Raw genomic sequence first — 24,730 nt, 5'->3', positions numbered from 1 at the left:
GTGCCATATGTACAAGGGCCTTATTACCCTTACCCACCAAGAAGTTGAGGAGCACTCTGAAGATGACAGAAATTCGGGTGGCGATAGAGACGAAAGAGAGATGGCCGCTGACACACTCTGGAAACTGTCCTTGCTGCTTGGCAAATGCCCAAGGCCTGGATGGTCTGGGATGATGAATATGCTCAACACTGGAAAAGATCATCCTGGTTAGTCAGAAGTCATATTCCTACCCATGATTGACATGAATCCAGGAGATCTGACTTGCATCTATTCGACTCTTGAGTTTATTAACGATCATGCGGATCGCTACCAGGTTAGTCCAATTCTAACCTTTGATCAACCACTATAAACTACTACTAAAGCGATGACAATTATAGAAAGAGAAGCATCTAGTAGTCCATTGAAATCTATCGTTCTCTGACTTGGTGGATTTCATGTACTCATGAGTTTCCTTGGTGCCGTTGGTCATTTGATGGCAGGCTCTGGCCTGGAAGAAATCCTCGAATTTGTGTATGCACCGAATGCAGTGCCCAAATGCTTGAAGGAAAGCAGTCAGCAGGGCCATTCGAGGTCATTTCCTGGTTGATGGAGCACTGAACACTCTACTGGCAGGGAAAACTTTTGAAGTCAAACTGCCCATTCCCAGCAAGCTGTGCTGTAGACCCAGAGGAGTTGACTGAAGATGGCACTGTTGCTGATGACTGCGAGGGGAGAAAGACAGCCGCAGATGAACCACTTTCTGATCAATCAAATGGAGAATCCACAGACCATGATGAAGACTTGACAGAATATGGTAGTGATGCTAGTGAAAGTGAGGATACACAAAGGGAGACAGACTCAGATGGACCAGCTTTTAATCGGCAAGATAAAGTATCCACAAACCAAGGTACAGACTTACCAGATACACTAGCAGAAGCCTCAGATCTGTATGACAGTATTATGGCTGGATCCACAACAAGAACAAATGCTAGTGAACTTACAGATACAGCCCAGCATTTAGAGGAAGAGAAGACAACCATGGTTGATGACCGAACAGCAGCACTATGGCTGCAGTACATGGAGATGCTTGATTTAGTCCGTGCATCCATCAGATCAAAGAGAACTGGAAATTGGAATCAGCACCTTGATACCTTGACAAACATGATGCCATTCATGGCCGCCTCAGGACATAACTTATATGTCAAGTCACTGAGCATTTACCTTCAGAAAATTCATCAACTTGATTTAGATTAGATTTCAGGAAGATGGCCTGCATGTTGTTCGTAGGTTGAATGAATACTGGGCTGGACTCTCCCCTGATCTTGTAATCGAGGAAGCTCTCATGCGAAGTATGAAAACGACCGGAGGACTGACACAGGGAAGGGGTATGACTGAAACTCAACGTGCGATGTGGGTTCTTTCTAACCCTGCAACATCAACAATCAATGCGGCCATGCTAGAACTGACTTGAGTAAATTATGAAACTAGTGCCAGCACAAAGACCTTTCTTCATCAAGACAGGTAAAAGACACTGCCAACACGATCAAAATCCTTAGATTTTACAGTCACAAAATCCACTTCATCGATATGACTACCTCCAACACCTTATCACAGGTGAGACAACCCACAATGGAGTGAATGTCGATCGTTCCAAAGAGATTGGGAAAAGTATTTTAAAGGACATGGATGGGAGACACGTGAAAGAATATGTATTCAAGAAAAAAGCAGTCACCATGGACTCAAAATCAACAGTCAAACTGAATAACGAAGTTGTCCATATTGATCCGCAGCTCTTGTTTCAGAGACTTTTGATTGCTGCTACACAGAAAGACATGTTGGCTGAAGCCTTCAAGTATGAACTATGCTGGTATCCACCTGCACTCTTTCAAACAAGGACTGTGTTTCTTCCTGCAAACAAACCCCAACTGGCAAAAGCAATATGGAAGGCTGTGCCTCATAATGATGTGCCAGAAGGAGACATGTTGTATGTCTTGGACGGAGGGGCCCTCCTCCACTGACTACCCTGGGAGATATGAAAGAAATATTGGGAAATAGTGTAAAAATTACATTGGTTACGTTCAAAAACATTATGGGCAATCATTGGTGATAGTGTTTGATGGGTACAGTAATCAGCTCTCTACAAAGGACTTTGCCAATAAAAGGAGGAATGCAACGACTGGCAAGAAGGTTTCATTCACATCTACCATGCCATTAAGGTTGAATAAACAGCTATTTCTGTCAAACAATGAGAACAAACAACGTTTCATAAACCTGTTCGGAGAGGGCCTACAACGTGCCGGGTTTGAAGTTCACACTGCTCAGGGAGATGCAGATGTGCTCATAGTTTGAACAGCAGTGACATTAGCAGTGACCCTAACCCAAAGAGCTGTTCTGGTTGAAGATGACACAGATCTTCTCATCCTTCTGTTACACTGCTATCGGCAACGAGAGCTGTACTTTATGTCAGAGCCCGTCATAATCTTTACAAAGTTGCAGGTTTTTTAACATAGGGCATGCAAGAGATGTATTGAGTGATGATGTGAGCAGCAACATTTTATTCGCACATGCCATACTTGGTTGTGATACAATATCCAAAGTGTTTGGAGTTGGGAAGGGGGTATCTCTGCATCTGGTTCAAGAAAGTGACACATTCAGAGTACAGGCCAGCATTTTTCAGAAACAATTTGCTATTAAAGTGGAAATTGCTGCTGCAGGGGAAAAAGCAACGATAGAGATCTACAGGCAAAGAAGCAGATTCTCTCAATGACCTCAGACTGAAACGTTTTCATAGTAAGGTGACTGACAGCAAAACGGCTATCCACCCTCACAACTTGCCACCAACATCTTCATCTGCTATGTTTCATAGCTTCAGAGTGTACCATCAAGTTCAAGAATGGATGGGAAACTTCCAGAGAAATGGGGCTGGAGGATCCAAGACTCTGGCTCATTCCTGTCCATACTGACCAGGACCCTGCACCTCAATCTTTGTTCGAGGTTGGGCACTGCAAGTGCAAATCTGGTTGCAGCACAATGCGCTGCAATTGCCGTCGTCAAGGCCTCGACTGGTCCCTTGCTTGCACAGAGTGCAGAGGCGTATGTGCAAATATGTCAGCAAATTTGGATGAGAATGGATTGAACTTGTTTTGTTGTTGCCACAGAGTCAAAAGTGTTATGCCCTACCTCCTATTTTGTATATTAAAGTGCCTACTGTGCTTTCCATTCTACATCTGTCTCTTGAGTTGTGGTTTTGGGTACGTATTGTCTATTTATAGATTTCCATATCAATGACTTGTCTGTTAGTAGTGGTTTCCTCTGAAAAATTGATTCCCTTTCACTACAATCTTTAAAGGGTGTTTTCTCAAAATTAGGTTTTCGTTAACTGTGGAGGAGAACTCTCCACTTCAGTAACACCTACATAAACTATTCTTTGCAAATTTCTTCCTATCTATATTTTGTGTTTGATTAGGGAGGAATTCTGTTGATATATTTTCAATAGCCTGATATTTTCTACATTTTATACCAAAAACATATCGAAAATAGATTTTTTGATGACTCTAAATAGTATTTTCTAATGTATGGGATGATAGAGAAACACAGACACAGTCCCTTCTTTAATTTTGTCTTTTTGTATTGTGTAAACATAATAAAACAATAATTTTTAATCTGTCTTCATCCGATTTTCAGATTTTGTGTTTTGTAATATATGCAAATAATGGTACATTTTATGAAGAAAGGCCCAATTTGCATATATAAAAATAAAATCTCAAAAGCTTGCAAAACACTTTTTCTTTGCTATGATGTCACTTATCAACTGGAGAAGTTTCATAGTGATAGCTATTACTTGAAAATGTTCCCCTATTGTACTCAATTGAGTGTTGGGCACAACTTTGGCCTTTAATCTAAAAAAAAAATATGTTCCACTCCATCTACAGCAGTAGACTTTAAGTATATATGATTCAGGGGGTATTAGGAACTAATAAAAAAAACTATGAGACATTTCTTTTGCAAATGTTTTGTTTGTTGGGCTAGATTGACTGGCCTAATACTCAAGTTGTTAAATAACAACTTTCTGCAGATTTCGTTCCAAACAGGAAGTTAATCTCCACATTGGTGTGTCCGAATGACATGAAACTCAGGTGATTACTTCCCCATGAGCCCCTGAGGCTCTGTGCTAAATTTTGGCCGATGACCACTAGTTGGCACTCTTTAAATTGAAGGATTTTATATCTCCAAATCAGTAGGTCCGATTAACACGAAACTTGGTAGAATTATTACCAATACCCTCCTGATGATAGCTGACGAAAGGTATTACCATCGGACTCTATAGCGCCCCCTGGAATATTAACAATCCAAGCCCCGCCTCCTACATGCACATATATGGATGACATTCGGTATGCATATGTATCATGACCAGACGCATAAAAAACATCCACCATACCAAACTGTCACTCCAACAGGAAGTCGGCCATTTTGACTCAAAGTTCCCATTTCACCCCCCATTTTGATCCATTTCCATGCCTCGTACTTTAACGAACTCCTCCTACAGATTTAACACCACAGACTTCACATTCTCCCAGTATCATCCTCAGACATTGAACATGAAAAGTTATCAAAAGTTTTCGCCTATGTCAAACATGGTGGGTGTCATGGTGCGATCCATTTTCATGCTTTGCCATAAAGCATCAACTCCTTATAACTTCAACATACAGTTTCCCATGTACACCAAATCCATCACACATGTATACGATGTCGCACTGAATACCTCCATGCATCAATACTGTGTCATATCCATAGCGCCACCTACTGGACACAGGAATTCAGACAAACATCCTATATACATGACATTTATAGCTTTTTTCCTCCATATCATACACTACAAGATGACATGCAACTAAAAGGTGAAATCAATACACACCTGACCACAAATTCGTTACAGGGATTTGTCACCTGTAGTCCATTTTTTTTTTAAGATAGAGCTTTAATTTGTTTTTGTTTCTCTCTGGCTCAGCCCAATTCTTTGTTTTTACACTGCTTTTCTTTGTCAGCCTTCTTATTTCTTCTCTTTGATGTGGGCAATGGTGGGGCAGTTTTTGCTCAGTTGCCTCTCCGCCATTGGTCGCAGTTTGAGCTTGAACGTATCTGACCAGGTGAGAGCAGACACTGCACCTGCGTGGGGGACAGGGGCTGCCAAGCACGCACGTTAGGGAGGGGGGCTGCCAGCAGCGTATGCACGAGAGTGATTGACACTTCTTAGACACACCCCTTGGCTCTGATTGGTTTTATTTAGCTGGGAGCGGTAGATTCTTGCAAATCAAATTACAGCCACTGGGTGGAGGGTTAGGGTTAGTATCTTATTCTACTGTCAGATCATAACGACAATTTTAGTAAATACAACAAAAAAATAGTTACAGACTACAACTTTAAAGGAACAGTTCACAGATGTTCAGTCAGTGTCAGATCAGACTTCAGATGGATGATAAATCAAATACTAATGATTAATAGGTCATATAAATTAGACTTACCATATGAATTGATTGACAGGTTGTATAAGTGGTACTGATCACATTCATTGATTAATAACATGGTATGACTCCTACTCACCATATGGCGATGCAGATCTCATCGGTGACGGTGCAGAAGGACGACAGGCTGCAGTTACTGAAACACACATTGTCTCTGCACTGAGGACTGGATGCCTCACACCACTTACACAGGTTGAAGCTCAGGTGACTGAAGGAGAGGACCACACCTGGATCACCTGCAGAGGAGAGATACTCTATTACTACTGTGTAATACTACATATGCTATATTACACAGGTGAAGGAAAGGACCACACCTGGATCATCATCATCTTCATCAGTATTAAAGTGTGTACTTATGTCAGTGGTGACGTCGTCTTTGTTAAGTTAGTCAGTTAAATGTTTCTGTCAGCTGGATGAAACATCTGTACTGACTGTGTGTGTGTGTGTGTGTGTGTGTGTGTTGTTTTGGTTTAACTGTCATCTCTGTGTCATCTGGGTCTGATCACTATGTTGTTATGATGTGGCAGAGTATCTCTCTCCCTCACACACACACACACTCTCTCCCTCACACACACACACACACACACACACACACAAACCCAACCACACTATGATTATATATACTGTGTACACACATAAGATACTGTACACATAAACACACAATACTTAATTAACTGTCACACACACACACACACACACAGAAGTCATTCCAGATGTTTCATCCAAACAGTCGAAGAAGCAAATAGCAAAATGCTCAGTTTAATTAGAATCAGCACAAACTTTGTGTGTGTGTGTGTGTGAGAGAGAGAGAGAGAGAGAGAGAGAGTCTCTGATAGTGAGCACCTCCCCTGAGCACCATGGAGCTCTCAGATTTCCCATGAGCCTTTGGGGGCGGAGCTCTGGATGCTAGCTTGGCTCTGAAAACAGCTCACTGCTGGCTTCAATTTATTCCTGGACACACACGCAAACCCACATCTAACACCAACACATGCACAACTGTTACACATATGCAGAGATTCTATTGTGTTTACTCTGCTTCGCTATCACGCGCGCACACACACACACACACACACACACACATTCATATGTAATACTTGGTTTAAAGTACTTGAAGGAAAATCAACATCAACAGTTTAATTGATCCACCACATCACCAGACTCCATTAACAAATGTAGTGATTTTAAGAGTTGTTGAGTTAAAACAAACTTTCTAACGTAGTGAAACTGTGTGTGTGACAGATTGTAAGTCATTGTGTCCTTGTTGTAAATTCAGCATTAAATCTTTCAGCTGAAGTTGTTTGTCTCCTTGTAAAAAGTGTCAGTTTGTGGCAGCATGTCTGTACCAGCCTGTCTGCTTCTGTGTCTAAAGTGCTAAAGTCTTACCTGCCAACAGTGATCAGCTGTTTGAACACACTGTTTACACTGATTTCACCATTTACACTCCATTTATGAAAGAAGAAACATGTTATTGATCTAAACATGTCACATGTTACAAAGACACTAAACAGTAACAATATAGGCTACTTCTTTGTCCCCGTGGAGAAAGTCCCCAGACTCCCTTAACAAATGTGTCAGTTTAGTGAGTTGTTGAGTTGGAGACACTTTATAAACTCTGTCTCTGACTCATTCTGCATTATTTGGACCTTCTTGTTCATTCAGCAAATGTTCTACATGAACTCTTCTCTGTCTTTGAGTAGAAACATGGAGTCGGTTTGTCCCGGTGATGTGTAATAAGTGTAATAACTGGTCATGTAGTCTTGTGTATGTATGTACGTATGTAATGTATGTTGTGGAATATAAGTGGAAATTGGCTTAAAAAACTTTACATAAGTATTTGAGTAAATGAAGTTAGTTACATGATCAACTACACAATAACTTAAACACATCCTCATTGTGTGTGTGTGTGTGTGTGTGTGTGTGTGAGTGAGAGAGAGAGGAGTCATCAGGCCATCAACACGTCACCTCACTCTCCTCATTAACACACACACACACACACACACACACACACACACAGAGTTTCTTTCAGTGCCAGTCTCTCTTCTCTCCAGTGTCTTAAGACAGCGGCAAGAAGCTACTGTGTGTGTGTGTGTGTGTGTGTGTGTGTGTGTGTGTGTGTTCATTAGATGTTGCAGACACACTCGCTCTTTGTTGATGTGAGATAATGTTTCTTTTTAATGACACATGTTGAGGACAGTCAGACATTTTGAATGTTCAGCTGTGAACTGAAGTTAAAGACTCTTCTTTCAGTCAGCAGCTCTGTGACGCTGCCTGCTGCTGCTTCCAGCTACATGCTAACAGTGTTGGGGAGACTTAAACTACATGTAGTTGAACTACATAGCTTAACTACAATTTGCTGTAACTTGCTGGTAGTTAAACTACATTCATATTTTGTGCTGCGTCAAGTATTTCAACTACTTTTTGGGTCATTTCTATAGTTTAACTACTCAATGTACAAACTATAATTTTGGCCAATAACATGAAAAAATGTTTTATTAAAAAAAGACCTATAAAATATACATTTTATTTCATTTTTCTTTGAAAAAAAGCATGAAACATGTCATGACATGCTAAGCCAATGCTGCCTCAGATTGGCTTGCCCTTGCAGCACTCAAATGCTTATCCAGCCTGTGCAGCATGTGAGCAGCTTTTTAGTGTTGGTAAAGATGTTTTTAGTGCCAAACGGAACCGGCTGTCTGATAAAAACTTTGAGAGAATGCTCATATGTCGTGTCAACAAGCGATTCTGCGTGTTAGAGCCTCTGAAGTTCCTGTGATGTTGATCAAAAATGTCAGCTTTCGTTCTTTAAAAAATAAAACTTAAGTTTAGAGGCTTATTTCTGCTGGCATGTGAATTTTTTTGTTTCATATACACCATATGTTGATTTATTTAACGCTGAGTTAAATGAGTATAATGAGTATAAGAAGTTGCTAAAGCTACTTTTTTTAGCAGTAGTTTTACAACTGCTGCCAGGCTGAACTACATGTAGTTTTACAAGCTACGCTTGCAAAGTAGCTTCCCCAACACTGCATGCTAACATGCTAGTATTGACAATATCTTTGATTCACTCAGAGCAGCTTGTTACTCAACATAACTGCACAATAATCAGATGTTCACCTGTAGCATGTTGATGGACTGTTAGCCTGTTAGTATCTGTTAGCTTGTTTTTGTTTATGTCCTTCAGAAGGCAGATGATGTGAACAAACATCAGCTGCATCAAGTGTTTTCAGTTCTGCAGGTTCAGGTTTGACTCCAGCGTCTCAGCAGAAGCTCCATGAACAGCAGCTCTTACTGAACATTGAGCATTGAGCATGTTGTTGTGTTTCAGTGTACTGAATCACTTTAGTCCTCATACAAAGACTCGTTCACTGAATCGTTCACTTAATGTTCATCAGCTCGTTAACTGTTGAACTGAAAACAGAGGAGTTAGTCGAATAAAGAAAGTGTTGGCAGATTAAAAACTGAAGTCCCACCTAAAATATATATATAAAATATATATCCCTTTCAGTGTGTGCTATGTTTTGAACATTTTGGTGCTTTATGTTGCCATCAAACAGCCTTTTGCTTTGGCACTATACTCGTGTGAAGGAATACAGCCGCTGTACAGTTGAGGCGCTCTGCTCTGTGTTAGACCTGCTGCTGCTCGTCCACACGGGGAGAGCTGACGGTCGTCTACGTGGGGTCATTTAGGTTTTCTGGCTTCATGCACCTCTGAGCTGCTTTCATCAGGATAATCAGATATCCACCTCTGACACTGTATCCATATGTCTTTATACATCCATGGACACAGCACTGATCCACCTCTGCAGCCGTATACTGCTCCTCAGTTTGTGACTGTTGCACAGGATCTGTTTCTGTTTTTGACAGGAAAGAGATCCTTTGTTCACCAAGTAGTACACTATACAGTACAAGTACACAATACAGTACACTATACAGTACAAAGTACCACCCAATACAGCTACCACTATACAGTACAACTACACCATACCGAGTACCCCTATTTACAGTACAAACTACACCCATACAGTACCTATACAGTGCAAGTACCCCATACAGTACACTTAACAGTACAAGTACACAATACAGTACACTATACAGTACAACTACACCATACAGTACCACTCTACAGTACAAGTACACAATACAGTACACTATACAGATGCAAGTACACCATACAGTACAACTATACAGTAACAAGTACACCATAAGTACACTATACGTACAACACTACACATACAGTAACTATACGACAACTACACCATTAACAGTAACTATACAGTGACAACTTCACAACCAGTACATAAGTACAACTACACCAACAGTACACTACTACAGTAACTAACCATACAGTACACTATACAGTGCAACTACACCCTACAGTCCATATACCGTGCAAGTACACTAATACAGTACATATACAGGCAATTACCACCATACAGTTACACTATACCAGTGACAACTACACCATACAGTCCACTATACAGTGCAAGCTACACACTTACAAGTTACACTATACAGTGCTGCAAGTAACACCATACAGTTACACTATACAGTACAAGTACACCATACCGTACACTTACACAGTACCAACGTACCACCATACAGTACACTATACAGTGCAAGTACACAATACATGTACACTATACAGTGCAAGTACACCATACAGTACACTATACAGTTGCAAGTAACAATACAGTACACTATACAGTGCAAGTACACCATACAGTACACTATACAGGTACAAGTACACCATACAGTACACTATACAGTACAACTACACCATACAGTACACTATACAGTACAAGTACACCATACAGTACACTATACAGTACAACTACACCATACAGTACACTATACAGTACAACTACACCATACAGTACACTATACAGTACAACTACACCATACAGTACACTATACAGTGCAAGTACACCATAACAGTACACTATACAGTACAAGTACACCATACAGTACACTATACAGTACAAGTACACAATACAGTACACTATACAGTACAACTACACCATACAGTACACTATACAGTACAAGTACACCATACAGTACACTATACAGTGCAAGTACACCATACAGTACACTATACAGTACAACTACACCATACAGTACACTATACAGTACAAGTACACCATACAGTACACTATACAGTACAAGTACACAATACAGTACACTATACAGTACAACTACACCATACAGTACACTATACAGTACAAGTACACAATACAGTACACTATACAGTGCAAGTACACCATACAGTACACTATACAGTACAAGTACACCATACAGTACACTATACAGTACAACTACACCATACAGTACACTATACAGTACAACTACACCATACAGTACACTATACAGTACAAGTACACCATACAGTACACTATACAGTACAAGTACACAATACAGTACACTATACAGTACAACTACACCATACAGTACACTATACAGTACAACTACACCATACAGTACACTATACAGTGCAACTACACCATACAGTACACTATACAGTGCAAGTACACAATACAGTACACTATACAGTGCAAGTACACCATACAGTACACTATACAGTACAACTACACCATACAGTACACTATACAGTGCAACTACACCATACAGTACACTATACAGTGCAAGTACACAATACAGTACACTATACAGTGCAAGTACACCATACAGTACACTATACAGTACAAGTACACCATACAGTACACTATACAGTACAACTACACCATACAGTACACTATACAGTACAAGTACACCATACAGTACACTATACAGTACAACTACACCATACAGTACACTATACAGTGCAAGTACACCATACAGTACACTATACAGTACAAGTACACCATACAGTACACTATACAGTACAAGTACACAATACAGTACACTATACAGTACAACTACACCATACAGTACACTATACAGTACAAGTACACCATACAGTACACTATACAGTGCAAGTACACCATACAGTACACTATACAGTACAACTACACCATACAGTACACTATACAGTACAAGTACACCATACAGTACACTATACAGTACAACTACACCATACAGTACACTATACAGTGCAAGTACACCATACAGTACACTATACAGTACAACTACACCATACAGTACACTATACAGTACAAGTACACCATACAGTACACTATACAGTACAAGTACACCATACAGTACACTATACAGTACGCAAATTACACCATACAGTACACTATACAGTACAAGTACACCATACAGTACACTATACAGTACAAGTACACCATACAGTACACTATACAGTGCAAGTACACCATACAGTACACTATACAGTACAGTACACCATACAGTACACTATACAGTACAAGTACACCATACAGTACACTATACAGTACAACTACACCATACAGTACACTATACAGTACAAGTACACCATACAGTACACTATACAGTACAAGTACACCATACAGTACACTATACAGTGCAAGTACACCATACAGTACACTATACAGTACAACTACACCATACAGTACACTATACAGTACAAGTACACCATACAGTACACTATACAGTACAAGTACACCATACAGTACACTATACAGTACAAGTACACCATACAGTACACTATACAGTACAAGTACACCATACAGTACACTATACAGTGCAAGTACACAATACAGTACACTATACAGTACAAGTACACCATACAGTACACTATACAGTGCAAGTACACAATACAGTACACTATACAGTACAAGTACACCATACAGTACACTATACAGTACAAGTACACCATACAGTACACTATACAGTACAAGTACACCATACAGTACACTATACAGTGCAAGTACACCATACAGTACACTATACAGTACAAGTACACCATACAGTACACTATACAGTACAAGTACACCATACAGTACACTATACAGTGCAAGTACACCATACAGTACACTATACAGTACAACTACACCATACAGTACACTATACAGTGCAAGTACACCATACAGTACACTATACAGTACAAGTACACAATACAGTACACTATACAGTGCAAGTACACAATACTGTACACTATACAGTACAAGTACACAATACAGTACACTATACAGTGCAAGTACACAATACAGTACACTATACAGTACAAGTACACAATACAGTACACTATACAGTACAACTACACCATACAGTACACTATACAGTACAACTACACCATACAGTACACTATACAGTGCAACTACACCATACAGTACACTATACAGTACAAGTACACCATACAGTACACTATACAGTACAAGTACACCATACAGTACACTATACAGTGCAAGTACACCATACAGTGCACTATACAGTACAACTACACCATACAGTACACTATACAGTGCAAGTACACCATACAGTACACTATACAGTACAAGTACACCATACAGTACACTATACAGTACAAGTACACAATACAGTACACTATACAGTACAACTACACCATACAGTACACTATACAGTACAAGTACACCATACAGTACACTATACAGTGCAAGTACACCATACAGTACACTATACAGTACAACTACACCATACAGTACACTATACAGTACAACTACACCATACAGTACACTATACAGTACAACTACACCATACAGTACACTATACAGTGCAAGTACACCATACAGTACACTATACAGTACAACTACACCATACAGTACACTATACAGTACAAGTACACCATACAGTACACTATACAGTACAAGTACACCATACAGTACACTATACAGTACAACTACACCATACAGTACACTATACAGTGCAAGTACACCATACAGTACACTATACAGTACAAGTACACCATACAGTACACTATACAGTACAACTACACCATACAGTACACTATACAGTGCAAGTACACAATACTGTACACTATACAGTACAAGTACACCATACAGTACACTATACAGTACAACTACACCATACAGTACACTATACAGTACAAGTACACCATACAGTACACTATACAGTACAACTACACCATACAGTACACTATACAGTACAAGTACACCATACAGTACACTATACAGTACAAGTACACCATACTGTACACTATACAGTACAAGTACACCATACAGTACACTATACAGTACAAGTACACAATACAGTACACTATACAGTACAAGTACACCATACAGTACACTATACAGTACAAGTACACCATACAGTACACTATACAGTACAAGTACACCATACAGTACACTATACAGTGCAAGTACACCATACAGTACACTATACAGTACAAGTACACCATACAGTACACTATACAGTGCAAGTACACAATACTGTACACTATACAGTACAAGTACACCATACAGTACACTATACAGTACAACTACACCATACAGTACACTATACAGTACAAGTACACCATACAGTACACTATACAGTACAAGTACACCATACAGTACACTATACAGTACAAGTACACAATACAGTACACTATACAGTACAAGTACACCATACAGTACACTATACAGTACAAGTACACCATACAGTACACTATACAGTACAACTACACCATACAGTACACTATACAGTACAAGTACACAATACAGTACACTATACAGTACAAGTACACCATACAGTACACTATACAGTGCAAGTACACAATACTGTACACTATACAGTACAAGTACACCATACAGTACACTATACAGTACAACTACACCATACAGTACACTATACAGTACAACTACACCATACAGTACACTATACAGTACAAGTACACAATACAGTACACTATACAGTACAAGTACACAATACTGTACACTATACAGTACAAGTACACAATACTGTACACTATACAGTACAAGTACACCATACAGTACACTATACAGTGCAAGTACACAATACAGTACACTATACAGTACAAGTACACCATACAGTACACTATACAGTGCAAGTACACCATACAGTACACTATACAGTACAAGTACACCATACAGTACACTATACAGTACATAGAGAGTACAGTACATAGAGAGTACAGTACATGTAGAGTACAGCACATGTAGAGTACAGTACATGTAGAGTACAGTACATGTAGAGTACAGCACATAGAGAGTACAGTACATGTAGAGTACAGTACATGTAGAGTACAGCACATAGAGAGTACAGTACATGTAGAGTACAGTACATGTAGAGTACAGTACATAGAGAGTACAGCACATAGAGAGTACAGCACATAGAGAGTACAGTACATGTAGAGTACAGCACATAGAGAGTACAGTACATGTAGAGTACAGTACATGTAGAGTACAGTACATAGAGAGTACAGCACATAGAGAGTACAGCACATAGAGAGTACAGTACATGTAGAGTACAGTACATGTAGAGTACAGTACATAGAGAGTACAGTACATGTAGAGTACAGTACATAGAGAGTACAGTACATAGAGAGTACAGTACATGTAGAGTACAGTACATGTAGAGTACAGTACATAGAGAGTACAGTACATACGGAGTACAGCCCATGTAGAGTACAGTACATGTAGAGTACAGCACATAGAGAGTACAGTACATGTAGAGTACAGTACATGTAGAGTACAGTACATGTAGAGTACAGTACATAGAGAGTACAGTACATACGGAGTACAGCCCATGTAGAGTACAGCACATAGAGAGTACAGTACATGTAGAGTACAGTACATGTAGAGTACAGTACATAGAGAGTACAGTACATGTAGAGTACAGTACATAGAGAGTACAGTACATGTAGAGTACAGTACATGTAGAGTACAGCACATAGAGAGTACAGTACATGTAGAGTACAGTACATGTAGAGTACAGTACATAGAGAGTACAGTACATGTAGAGTACAGTACATGTAGAGTACAGTACATAGAGAGTACAGTACATGTAGAGTACAGCACATAGAGAGTACAGCACATGTAGAGTACAGTACATAGAGAGTACAGTACATAGAGAGTACAGTACATAGAGAGTACAGTACATGTAGAGTACAGTACATGTAGAGTACAGCACATGTAGAGTACAGCACATAGAGAGTACAGTACATAGAGAGTACAGTACATGTAGAGTACAGTACATAGAGAGTACAGTACATGTAGAGTACAGTACATAGAGAGTACAGTACATGTAGAGTACAGTACATGTAGAGTACAGCACATAGAGAGTACAGTACATAGAGAGTACAGTACATGTAGAGTACAGTACATAGAGAGTACAGTACATAGAGAGTACAGTACATGTAGAGTACAGCACATAGAGAGTACAGCACATGTAGAGTACAGTACATAGAGAGTACAGTACATAGAGAGTACAGCACATAGAGAGTACAGTACATAGAGAGTACAGTACATGTAGAGTACAGTACATAGAGAGTACAGTACATGTAGAGTACAGTACATGTAGAGTACAGTACATAGAGAGTACAGTACATAGGGAGTACAGTACATAGAGAGTACAGTACATGTAGAGTACAGTACATAGAGAGTACAGTACATGTAGAGTACAGTACATAGAGAGTACAGTACATAGAGAGTACAGCACATAGAGAGTACAGTACATAGAGAGTACAGTACATAGAGAGTACAGCACATAGAGAGTACAGTACATAGAGAGTACAGTACATAGAGAGTACAGTACATGTAGAGTACAGTACATAGAGAGTACAGTACATAGAGAGTACAGTACATGTAGAGTACAGTACATAGAGAGTACAGTACATAGGGAGTACAGTACATAGAGAGTACAGTACATGTAGAGTACAGTACATAGAGAGTACAGTACATAGAGAGTACAGCACATAGAGAGTACAGTACATAGAGAGTACAGTACATGTAGAGTACAGTACATAGAGAGTACAGTACATGTAGAGTACAGTACATAGAGAGTACAGTACATAGAGAGTACAGTACATAGGGAGTACAGTACATAGAGAGTACAGTACATGTAGAGTACAGTACATAGAGAGTACAGCACATAGAGAGTACAGCACATAGAGAGTACAGTACATGTAGAGTACAGTACATGTAGAGTACAGTACATAGAGAGTACAGTACATAGGGAGTACAGTACATAGAGAGTACAGTACATGTAGAGTACAGTACATGTAGAGTACAGTACATAGAGAGTACAGTACATGTAGAGTACAGTACATAGAGAGTACAGTACATGTAGAGTACAGTACATAGAGAGTACAGTACATATAGAGTACAGTACATAGAGAGTACAGTACATGTAGAGTACAGTACATAGAGAGTACAGTACATGTAGAGTACAGTACATGTAGAGTACAGTACATAGAGAGTACAGTACATAGAGAGTACAGTACATAGAGAGTACAGTACATGTAGAGTACAGTACATAGAGAGTACAGTACATGTAGAGTACAGTACATAGAGAGTACAGCACATAGAGAGTACAGTACATGTAGAGTACAGCACATGTAGAGTACAGTACATAGAGAGTACAGCACATAGAGAGTACAGTACATGTAGAGTACAGTACATGTAGAGTACAGTACATAGAGAGTACAGCACATAGAGAGTACAGTACATGTAGAGTACAGTACATAGAGAGTACAGTACATAGAGAGTACAGTACATGTAGAGTACAGTACATGTAGAGTACAGTACATAGAGAGTACAGTACATAGAGAGTACAGCACATAGAGAGTACAGTACATGTAGAGTACAGTACATAGAGAGTACAGTACATAGAGAGTACAGCACATAGAGAGTACAGTACATAGAGAGTACAGTACATGTAGAGTACAGTACATAGAGAGTACAGTACATGTAGAGTACAGTACATGTAGAGTACAGTACATAGAGAGTACAGTACATGTAGAGTACAGTACATGTAGAGTACAGTACATAGAGAGTACAGTACATAGAGAGTACAGCACATGTAGAGTACAGTACATGTAGAGTACAGTACATAGAGAGTACAGTACATGTAGAGTACAGTACATAGAGAGTACAGTACATAGAGAGTACAGTACATGTAGAGTACAGTACATAGAGAGTACAGTACATAGAGAGTACAGCACATAGAGAGTACAGTACATAGAGAGTACAGTACATGTAGAGTACAGTACATAGAGAGTACAGTACATGTAGAGTACAGTACATGTAGAGTACAGTACATAGAGAGTACAGTACATAGAGAGTACAGTACATAGGGAGTACAGTACATAGAGAGTACAGTACATAGAGAGTACAGTACATAGAGAGTACAGTACATGTAGAGTACAGTACATAGAGAGTACAGTACATGTAGAGTACAGTACATAGAGAGTACAGTACATAGAGAGTACAGTACATGTAGAGTACAGTACATAGAGAGTACAGTACATGTAGAGTACAGTACATGTAGAGTACAGTACATAGAGAGTACAGTACATAGGGAGTACAGTACATAGAGAGTACAGTACATAGAGAGTACAGTACATGTAGAGTACAGTACATGTAGAGTACAGTACATAGAGAGTACAGTACATGTAGAGTACAGTACATAGAGAGTACAGTACATGTAGAGTACAGTACATAGAGAGTACAGTACATATAGAGTACAGTACATAGAGAGTACAGTACATGTAGAGTACAGTACATAGAGAGTACAGTACATGTAGAGTACAGTACATAGAGAGTACAGTACATATAGAGTACAGCACATAGAGAGTACAGTACATAGAGAGTACAGTACATGTAGAGTACAGTACATAGAGAGTACAGTACATGTAGAGTACAGTACATAGAGAGTACAGTACATGTAGAGTACAGTACATGTAGAGTACAGTACATGTAGAGTACAGTACATGTAGAGTACAGTACATGTAGAGTACAGTAAACAGTAAAGAAGTAACTGGCTGCTCCCAAACTCGTGTCAGTAATACTAATCACAGTACTTTTACTGTACATACATGAAGTACTTCTAGTGTAAATACGTCCGTTCTTTACGTGAGATTATGAAGAAGGACTTTAACTTGTACTGCAGTACTTTTACTCTGATGTAATGGTATTTTTACTTGGACAAAGGATGTAATCTGTGTGACTCAAGCCGTCCTTCCGAGGAACGGAGACAGAGAAGCCCGGAGGACAGCAGCACTCACCGGCCGTCAGCAGGACGAAGATCCCGGTCCAAAACGCCCGGCACTGGGCCATCATCAGCTGGGGGAACACACGAGGCAGCTCGGTCAGTCCGTCGGTGCTCGGTCCGTCGGTCGGTCGGTGCTCGGTCCGGTACCAGCGGACAGACAGACAGACTCTCATGTAGAAACACTCAGACAGGAGTCCAGATGTTTTTCATCCAGATGTGGTTAAGCCCCGCCCACCGCAGCTGGTTCTGTGGAGATGCATCTGATGACATGAGAACCAGAAAGTACTAATACTGCGTTACAGGTCAGACACACACACACACACACACACACACACACACACACACACACACCGTGTTAGCCTGTATTTTATACATTCTTACAGCTCAGATGTTTCACAGACTGGGACACTAACAGGATTATTATCTCATTAGTCTCATTATGATGAAACCAGTGATACGCACACACACACGCGCGCGCGCGCGCGCAGTGCGTGTTTCTACTGCTGAAACATTGCTGTCTGTATAGATCGTACAGATCTGGTTTGTTCGTCTCCTCCGCTGCTGATCCGCACTGTGCCTGCTGTGTGACGCTGTGTGACGCTGTACTGCCTCCTGGTGGTCTCATCGTGTCACTGCTCTCAAGTGACTGAAAAACAAACTGAACGCACTCGACAAAACCAACACAGGTACACAGGAGTCACTTTAAATAATAATAATGTTATATTATTAATAGGCTGAACACATTTTTTTACTCTTGTGGTATTTTTTCGTCTTTTTTTCTTTCACTGAACTTCAGCCATTGTTGGATGTGAATTACTTTTGATTAATACAATTTTATGTCCAAAAATGATTGGACATGTAACACACAGGTGTGTATATGACGCCACCGGTCGCTGACTGTCAAAATGTATCATTCCAGTTAGATCCGCTCATTACACTTGTATTCTGAAACAACTGGGCCGGATGTGCTGGAGTTGTTCCGCTCAGTGGAGTTTAAATAAAGTTTTAGTTTGGGACAGATGACACAGAAAACGTGGTCTGAAGTTTTCTTCAGTGTTAGAGTAATCTATTACCTTACCTATGGATTACAATACAGACAAGAGCTACGTCATCTGACTGAACCAGTGTGTGTGTGTGTGTGTGTGTGTGTGTGTGTGTGTATGTGTGTATTATCGCTGTTTATTACAGATCATAGACCGTCGCAGCCGGACTGTGGACCCCGACCTCTGGACTCTGACCAGCGAAACCTCTGTAGGTTTCCCCAGCTGCCTACGGCTCGGCTCGGCTCGGTTCGACTCAGCTCGGTGTGTGTGTGTGTGTGTGTGTGTGTGTGTACGCGCGCTCAGAGATGAAGAGGAGGCTGCTGCTCGTGTCGAACTCCACGCTGCACGGCGGCGGGTATCTGGACCACTGTCAGCAGAACATCTCACACTTCTTCGGAAAGTAAGTTCACTGCAGCCCTCTAGCAGACTTGAAGGTGCAGGTCGAGTTCTTATGGACGAACTCCTTTTAAAGTTCCTGCAATTTAACATTTCCTTACTCATTATCAGATGTACATGTCTCTATGAACACATTAGACAATCATTTGTGAGTCAGAGTCGGGCGGTAAAGTTCGGCACAGAGCAGCAGTTAATTATTAACAGGTTAAAATAAAAGCTTTTTGTTAAATGTGCAAAGTCGTGGTTGAACAGGCTTGTAATAAGGTCTAAACGATCACTAAAAAACCAGATTATTCAGTGGAGTTTGGTGTGGAGAGAGTAGGCAGGAGTATGTTAAATATGACCTTTAAGTTCCATCGCATGTTGTTATAGTGTTAATGAACTGTTATCAGGAAACCCTTTAAAGGTTTCATCATAAGGGGGATTTCACAATTTTGATTATAATAACGTTGTTTATATATCATAAAATCTGATAATGACACTCTGTTCATGTTCTGTGTGTGTTCAGAGATGTGAAGAAGGTTCTGTTTGTTCCGTACGCTCTCCACGACAGAGACGCCTACACCAAGACCGCCAGGGACAAGTTCACCTCCCTGGGTACGTCCAGTGTAGTAGATCAGTACACACACATATATATATATACATATACATATATATATATATACACACACACACACACACACACACACACACGTGTGTATATATAATGGTTCCTGATGAAGCAGCCACTCTGCTTTTCTGTAACGTGATTGGCTTTCGCAGGTTATGAGCTGAATGGGATCCATGAGGCTTTGGACCCCGTCAGCGCCGTCAGGAAGGCTGAGGCCATTTTTATAGGTGAGAACAGACAGACAGACAGTAGCAGTTACTGACAACAACAAACATGACATGAGACATCCGTCACATCCAACAACTCGTCACTTCACCAAGAAAGAGTGAAGGGTTCAAATCCAGGCTGTGTGTGTGTGTGTGTGTGTGTGTGTGTGTGTGTGTGTGTGTGTGTGTGTGTGCGTGCGTGCTTGTAGGAGGAGGAAACACCTTCCGGCTGTTGAAGAGTCTGTATGACAACGAGCTGGTGACAGAGATCAAGAGGAGAGTGCTGGAGGTGACACACACACACACACACACACACACACACACACACACACACACACACACACACACACACTGTGATGTCACTTTGGTTCCTGACTGACTCATCTGTGTGGGGTAGACACAAGACAGGTGAGGTCAGTTTCAGGTGAGGAGTTATTGTTCACAGGTGTGGTGGTTAAAGTAGCAACATGGTCAACAAACTGAAACAAGTCCAGTTGACTACAATACAGAACTTAGAGGTACCAGGACCTGGATGAACCTTCATCAGCAGATCTAAGATCAGTTTTATAAAGAGGTCTACGCTGTTGAATGCCTTGTGTCCTCCCTCCTCCATAGGACGGCGTCCCCTATATGGGCTCGAGTGCCGGCACCAATGTAGCAACTGTCAGCATAAACACCACCAACGACATGCCCATCGTCTACCCTCCGTCCTTCTCCGCCATCGGCCTCGTGCCCTTCAACATCAACCCTCACTACCTGGACCAAGACCCAAAGAGCCGCCACATGGGGGTGAGTCGACAGAGTAATCAACCGCTGGAGTAACTGATTACTTTAATTATTTGTCACAGGGAGATGAAACATAAAAACGACCGATGAGCTCATCAGATAAAAAATCAGCTTCTGATCGTACAGACTGCAGTGTCTGAGGACATCCGGGTGGCTCTTTGATGATGTCACCTCGTCACACCAGCTGCTAATTGAGCTCCTTCTGATTGGTTGATTCTCTGTCATGTCAGTGACCTCCCTCCCTGACCTGAGCTATTTCTGCAGGTATGATAAGCAGGTGATGTGATAAAGGACAGTGGAGAAGAGACAACAGGCTGAGTCACTGTGATGACAAAGCCTCATGTATCTGAGATGTGTGTGTTGTGTTTATGTGTGTCTATGTGTGTTTCGGTGAGTTTCGGTGTGTTGTGTGTTGCGTTGGTCCATGTTCATGTTCCTGCAGGAGGAAGCAATGAAACATGTGAGGCTGTAAAATCTGCTGAGTTCATAGAAACAAACGCAGAGTCAGCAAACTGACACACACACACACACACACACACACACACACACACACACACACACACACACACACTCAACATTGTTGTGATCTAAAACAAAGAGACATGAAATCACGTCAGCAAAGCTACAGACAGAAATCAGTCCTATCGATCACCTCACTGATAAATGGACTAATCATTTTAGTCATTTTAAACGTTTTATTTATTTTAAACATGTTGTTGTTGTGGTTGTTGTCCAGGAGACCAGAGAGCAGCGGATCACTCAGTACCATGAGGAACCGGACACTCCATGTGTTCTGGTGAGACTCGTCTGTATTTACATCAAACATGTTTGACGTGTTTATAGATTTCCAGTATAATGTAGATTCACTGACATCATCAGTGAGTCATCACGTCTCATTCAGCCATGCTTTTTTGTGAAACATCTGTTGGAAGTGTCACTGATGACAATCACATGTTTCCTTACAATTGTTTCATCTGCTCTAATTAAAGATCTAATCATTAGCATGATGAGCTAACTAGCCCCCTTGAATGACAAATAGATGGTCATTATTGAGTTCATCAGTTACAAACACATTAAATTTAAATCAAGTTAAAACATTACAGAACAGAAACACAATGTTGACATCGTTCACATCAGCTTACGTTAGTTCTTCATGTTTCAGGGTCTGAGGGAGGGCTCCATGCTGCTGGTGGAGGGAAACACCGCTACACTGCTGGGAACCACCAGCGCCAGGCTGTTCACCAGGTACAACTAGGCTTACTGTAAACTCCTGTAGTTGCAGGGAGATATTTTAATAATAATAATAATAATAATAATTCATTTAATTTATATAGTGCTTTTCAAGAACCCAAAGTCGCTTACAGAGATAAGAACACAGATAGCAAACAAAGATAACAAAAGACAAAGCACGACAGGGGAACAAAAGCAATGGAGGGGCGTGGAAGTAGATTACACTGGTACAGACAAACAGACAAAACAGGTACAACAGTAGTCAAGAGGTGGGGGGGTGGATTGAAGAGCGGTGGGGGGGGGCTGATGAGTGAGGAGAGTGGAAGGAGAGTGTAGGGGGGGGGGGACAGGGGGAGAGGGCAGGAGTGAAGGTGGTTATGGGTAGGGGAGATCGTAGGCTTGTGAGAAGAGGTAGGTTTTTGGGCGGGATTTAAATGTGGTAAGTGAGGGAGAGTCACGGATGGGCTGGGGAGAGAGTTCCAGAGTCGGGGTGCAGTTCTGGAGAAGGCTCTGTGTCCGAAGGTTTTGAGTTTGGATGGTGGTATAGTCAGAGTGAGAGAGGAGGAGGATCGGAGGGCTCGGGAGGGGCGATGGGGGATAAGGAGGTCAGACAGGTAGGATGGGGCCAGGTGATGGAGAGCTTTGAAGGTCAGGAGGAGTATTTTGAAGTCAATGCGTTGTTTGATAGGGAGCCAGTGGAGAGTGTAGAGAACGGGGGTGATGTGTTCACGGGACCGGGTGTGAGTGAGGAGGCGAGCAGCAGAGTTTAGGACCGTTTGAAGTCTATGGAGGGAATGAGAGTGAATGATGCCAGTGAGGAGGGAGTTGCAGTAGTCAAGACGTAAGGGGATGAAGGCGTGGATGAGGGATTCAGCAGCAGGGGGGGAGAGGCAGTGTCTGATTTTGGCAATGCGGCGGAGGTGGAAGTAGGAGGTCTTGACAGTGGAGCTGACATGGGGATCAAAGGAGAGGGTGGGGTCGAGGATAACGCCAAGGTTGCATGCCAGGGGGGAGAGAGAGATGATCGAGCTGTCGATGGTAAGTGAGGTGGGTCCAGTTTTAACAGGAGAGAGGGTGGATGTGTGGCCGGAGAGGGAGACGAACTGTTGCCTGTCAGTGAGGTGGGAGGCGAGCCAGTCGAGAGCAGCGCCCTCAACACCCTGCTGGCGCAGCCTTTCGAGGAGGATGGAATGATTGACAGTATCAAAGGCTGCGCTGAGGTCTAGTAGTAGCAGGATGTTGAGGGCACCGGAGTCTGCAGAGGTGAGGAGGTCATTGACGACTTTAACTAAGGCAGTTTTAGATTTTAGAATTTACCAGCCACAGTGGCAGGTGGACAAAAAGTGAATTTCCATCCCTGAAACACACACTCACTTACACACACACACACACACACACACAGAGTCAAGCTGGGAGCACACCAGTAACACCAGTACTTGTTTTGCTGTTTTAGGGGGAAGCCTTCATTGGAGTACGACCCAGGAAGTGACCTCAGCTTCCTGCTGACCCAGTGACCAATCAGAGGGAAGCAGGAAGTGGCATTCTCTCCCTGTCATGAAGGTGTAGTCAGATGATTGGTCAAAGCAGAATAAACTTTTTAACTGTATTCTATGAAGTGTTTCCTGTCAGTGTGTCAATATTTTTAAAAGTCTTTATATTTCAACTCCTGTACAGCTGGTAGCACGTTAGCATGCTGACATTGAGCTAGCTGTTAGCATGGCTGTAGCCATTAGTCTTCAGTTCCCGTTTGTATCAGGAACAGCTGGTCTGTACAGGTCAACATGTTTAAATCTTTTACATTCTCATCTCATCTCCTTTGTGTTTGTAGCTTCAGCGCTGCTCCTCTGAGAC

At 41.2% G+C, this 24,730-nt stretch overlaps 2 protein-coding genes across 4 annotated transcripts in view; one reads left to right on the top strand and one right to left on the bottom strand.

Moving 5' to 3' along the window:
- Nucleotides 1-18,885, bottom strand: part of tgfbr2l (transforming growth factor beta receptor-like) — a 36,802-nt gene extending 17,917 nt beyond the window's left edge. For both annotated transcript variants that reach the window (XM_030428143.1, XM_030428144.1), the window contains exons 1-2: nt 18,622-18,885; nt 5,581-5,737 (exon numbers count right to left, since the gene is read on the bottom strand). In XM_030428143.1, the coding sequence (XP_030284003.1) occupies nt 5,581-5,737; nt 18,622-18,781 (317 nt within the window). In that variant the 5' untranslated portion in view covers nt 18,782-18,885. The remainder of the gene's footprint in view (nt 1-5,580; nt 5,738-18,621) is intronic.
- Nucleotides 18,886-19,616: 731 nt separating this feature from the next.
- Nucleotides 19,617-24,490, top strand: LOC115587962 (alpha-aspartyl dipeptidase). 2 transcript variants are annotated; one of them, XM_030428146.1, is made up of 9 exons: nt 19,617-19,669; nt 19,797-20,051; nt 20,556-20,644; nt 20,810-20,884; nt 21,073-21,152; nt 21,479-21,652; nt 22,386-22,445; nt 22,812-22,894; nt 24,333-24,490. In XM_030428146.1, exons 2-9 carry the CDS (start codon nt 19,957-19,959, stop codon nt 24,391-24,393), a joined length of 717 nt encoding a protein of 238 aa, XP_030284006.1. In that variant the 5' UTR covers nt 19,617-19,669; nt 19,797-19,956; the 3' UTR covers nt 24,394-24,490. The 2 variants fall into 2 exon arrangements, with proteins under 2 accessions (XP_030284006.1, XP_030284005.1); XM_030428145.1 differs by having other exon boundaries at nt 19,647-20,051.
- Nucleotides 24,491-24,730: the final 240 nt, after the last annotated feature.

Source organism: Sparus aurata, chromosome 9 (assembly GCF_900880675.1).
Source record: "Sparus aurata chromosome 9, fSpaAur1.1, whole genome shotgun sequence".
NCBI classification, from domain to species: Eukaryota; Metazoa; Chordata; class Actinopteri; order Spariformes; family Sparidae; genus Sparus; species Sparus aurata.
The sequence above is the reverse complement of the archived record's forward strand: the minus strand, read 5'-3'. Positions and strand labels throughout refer to the sequence as shown.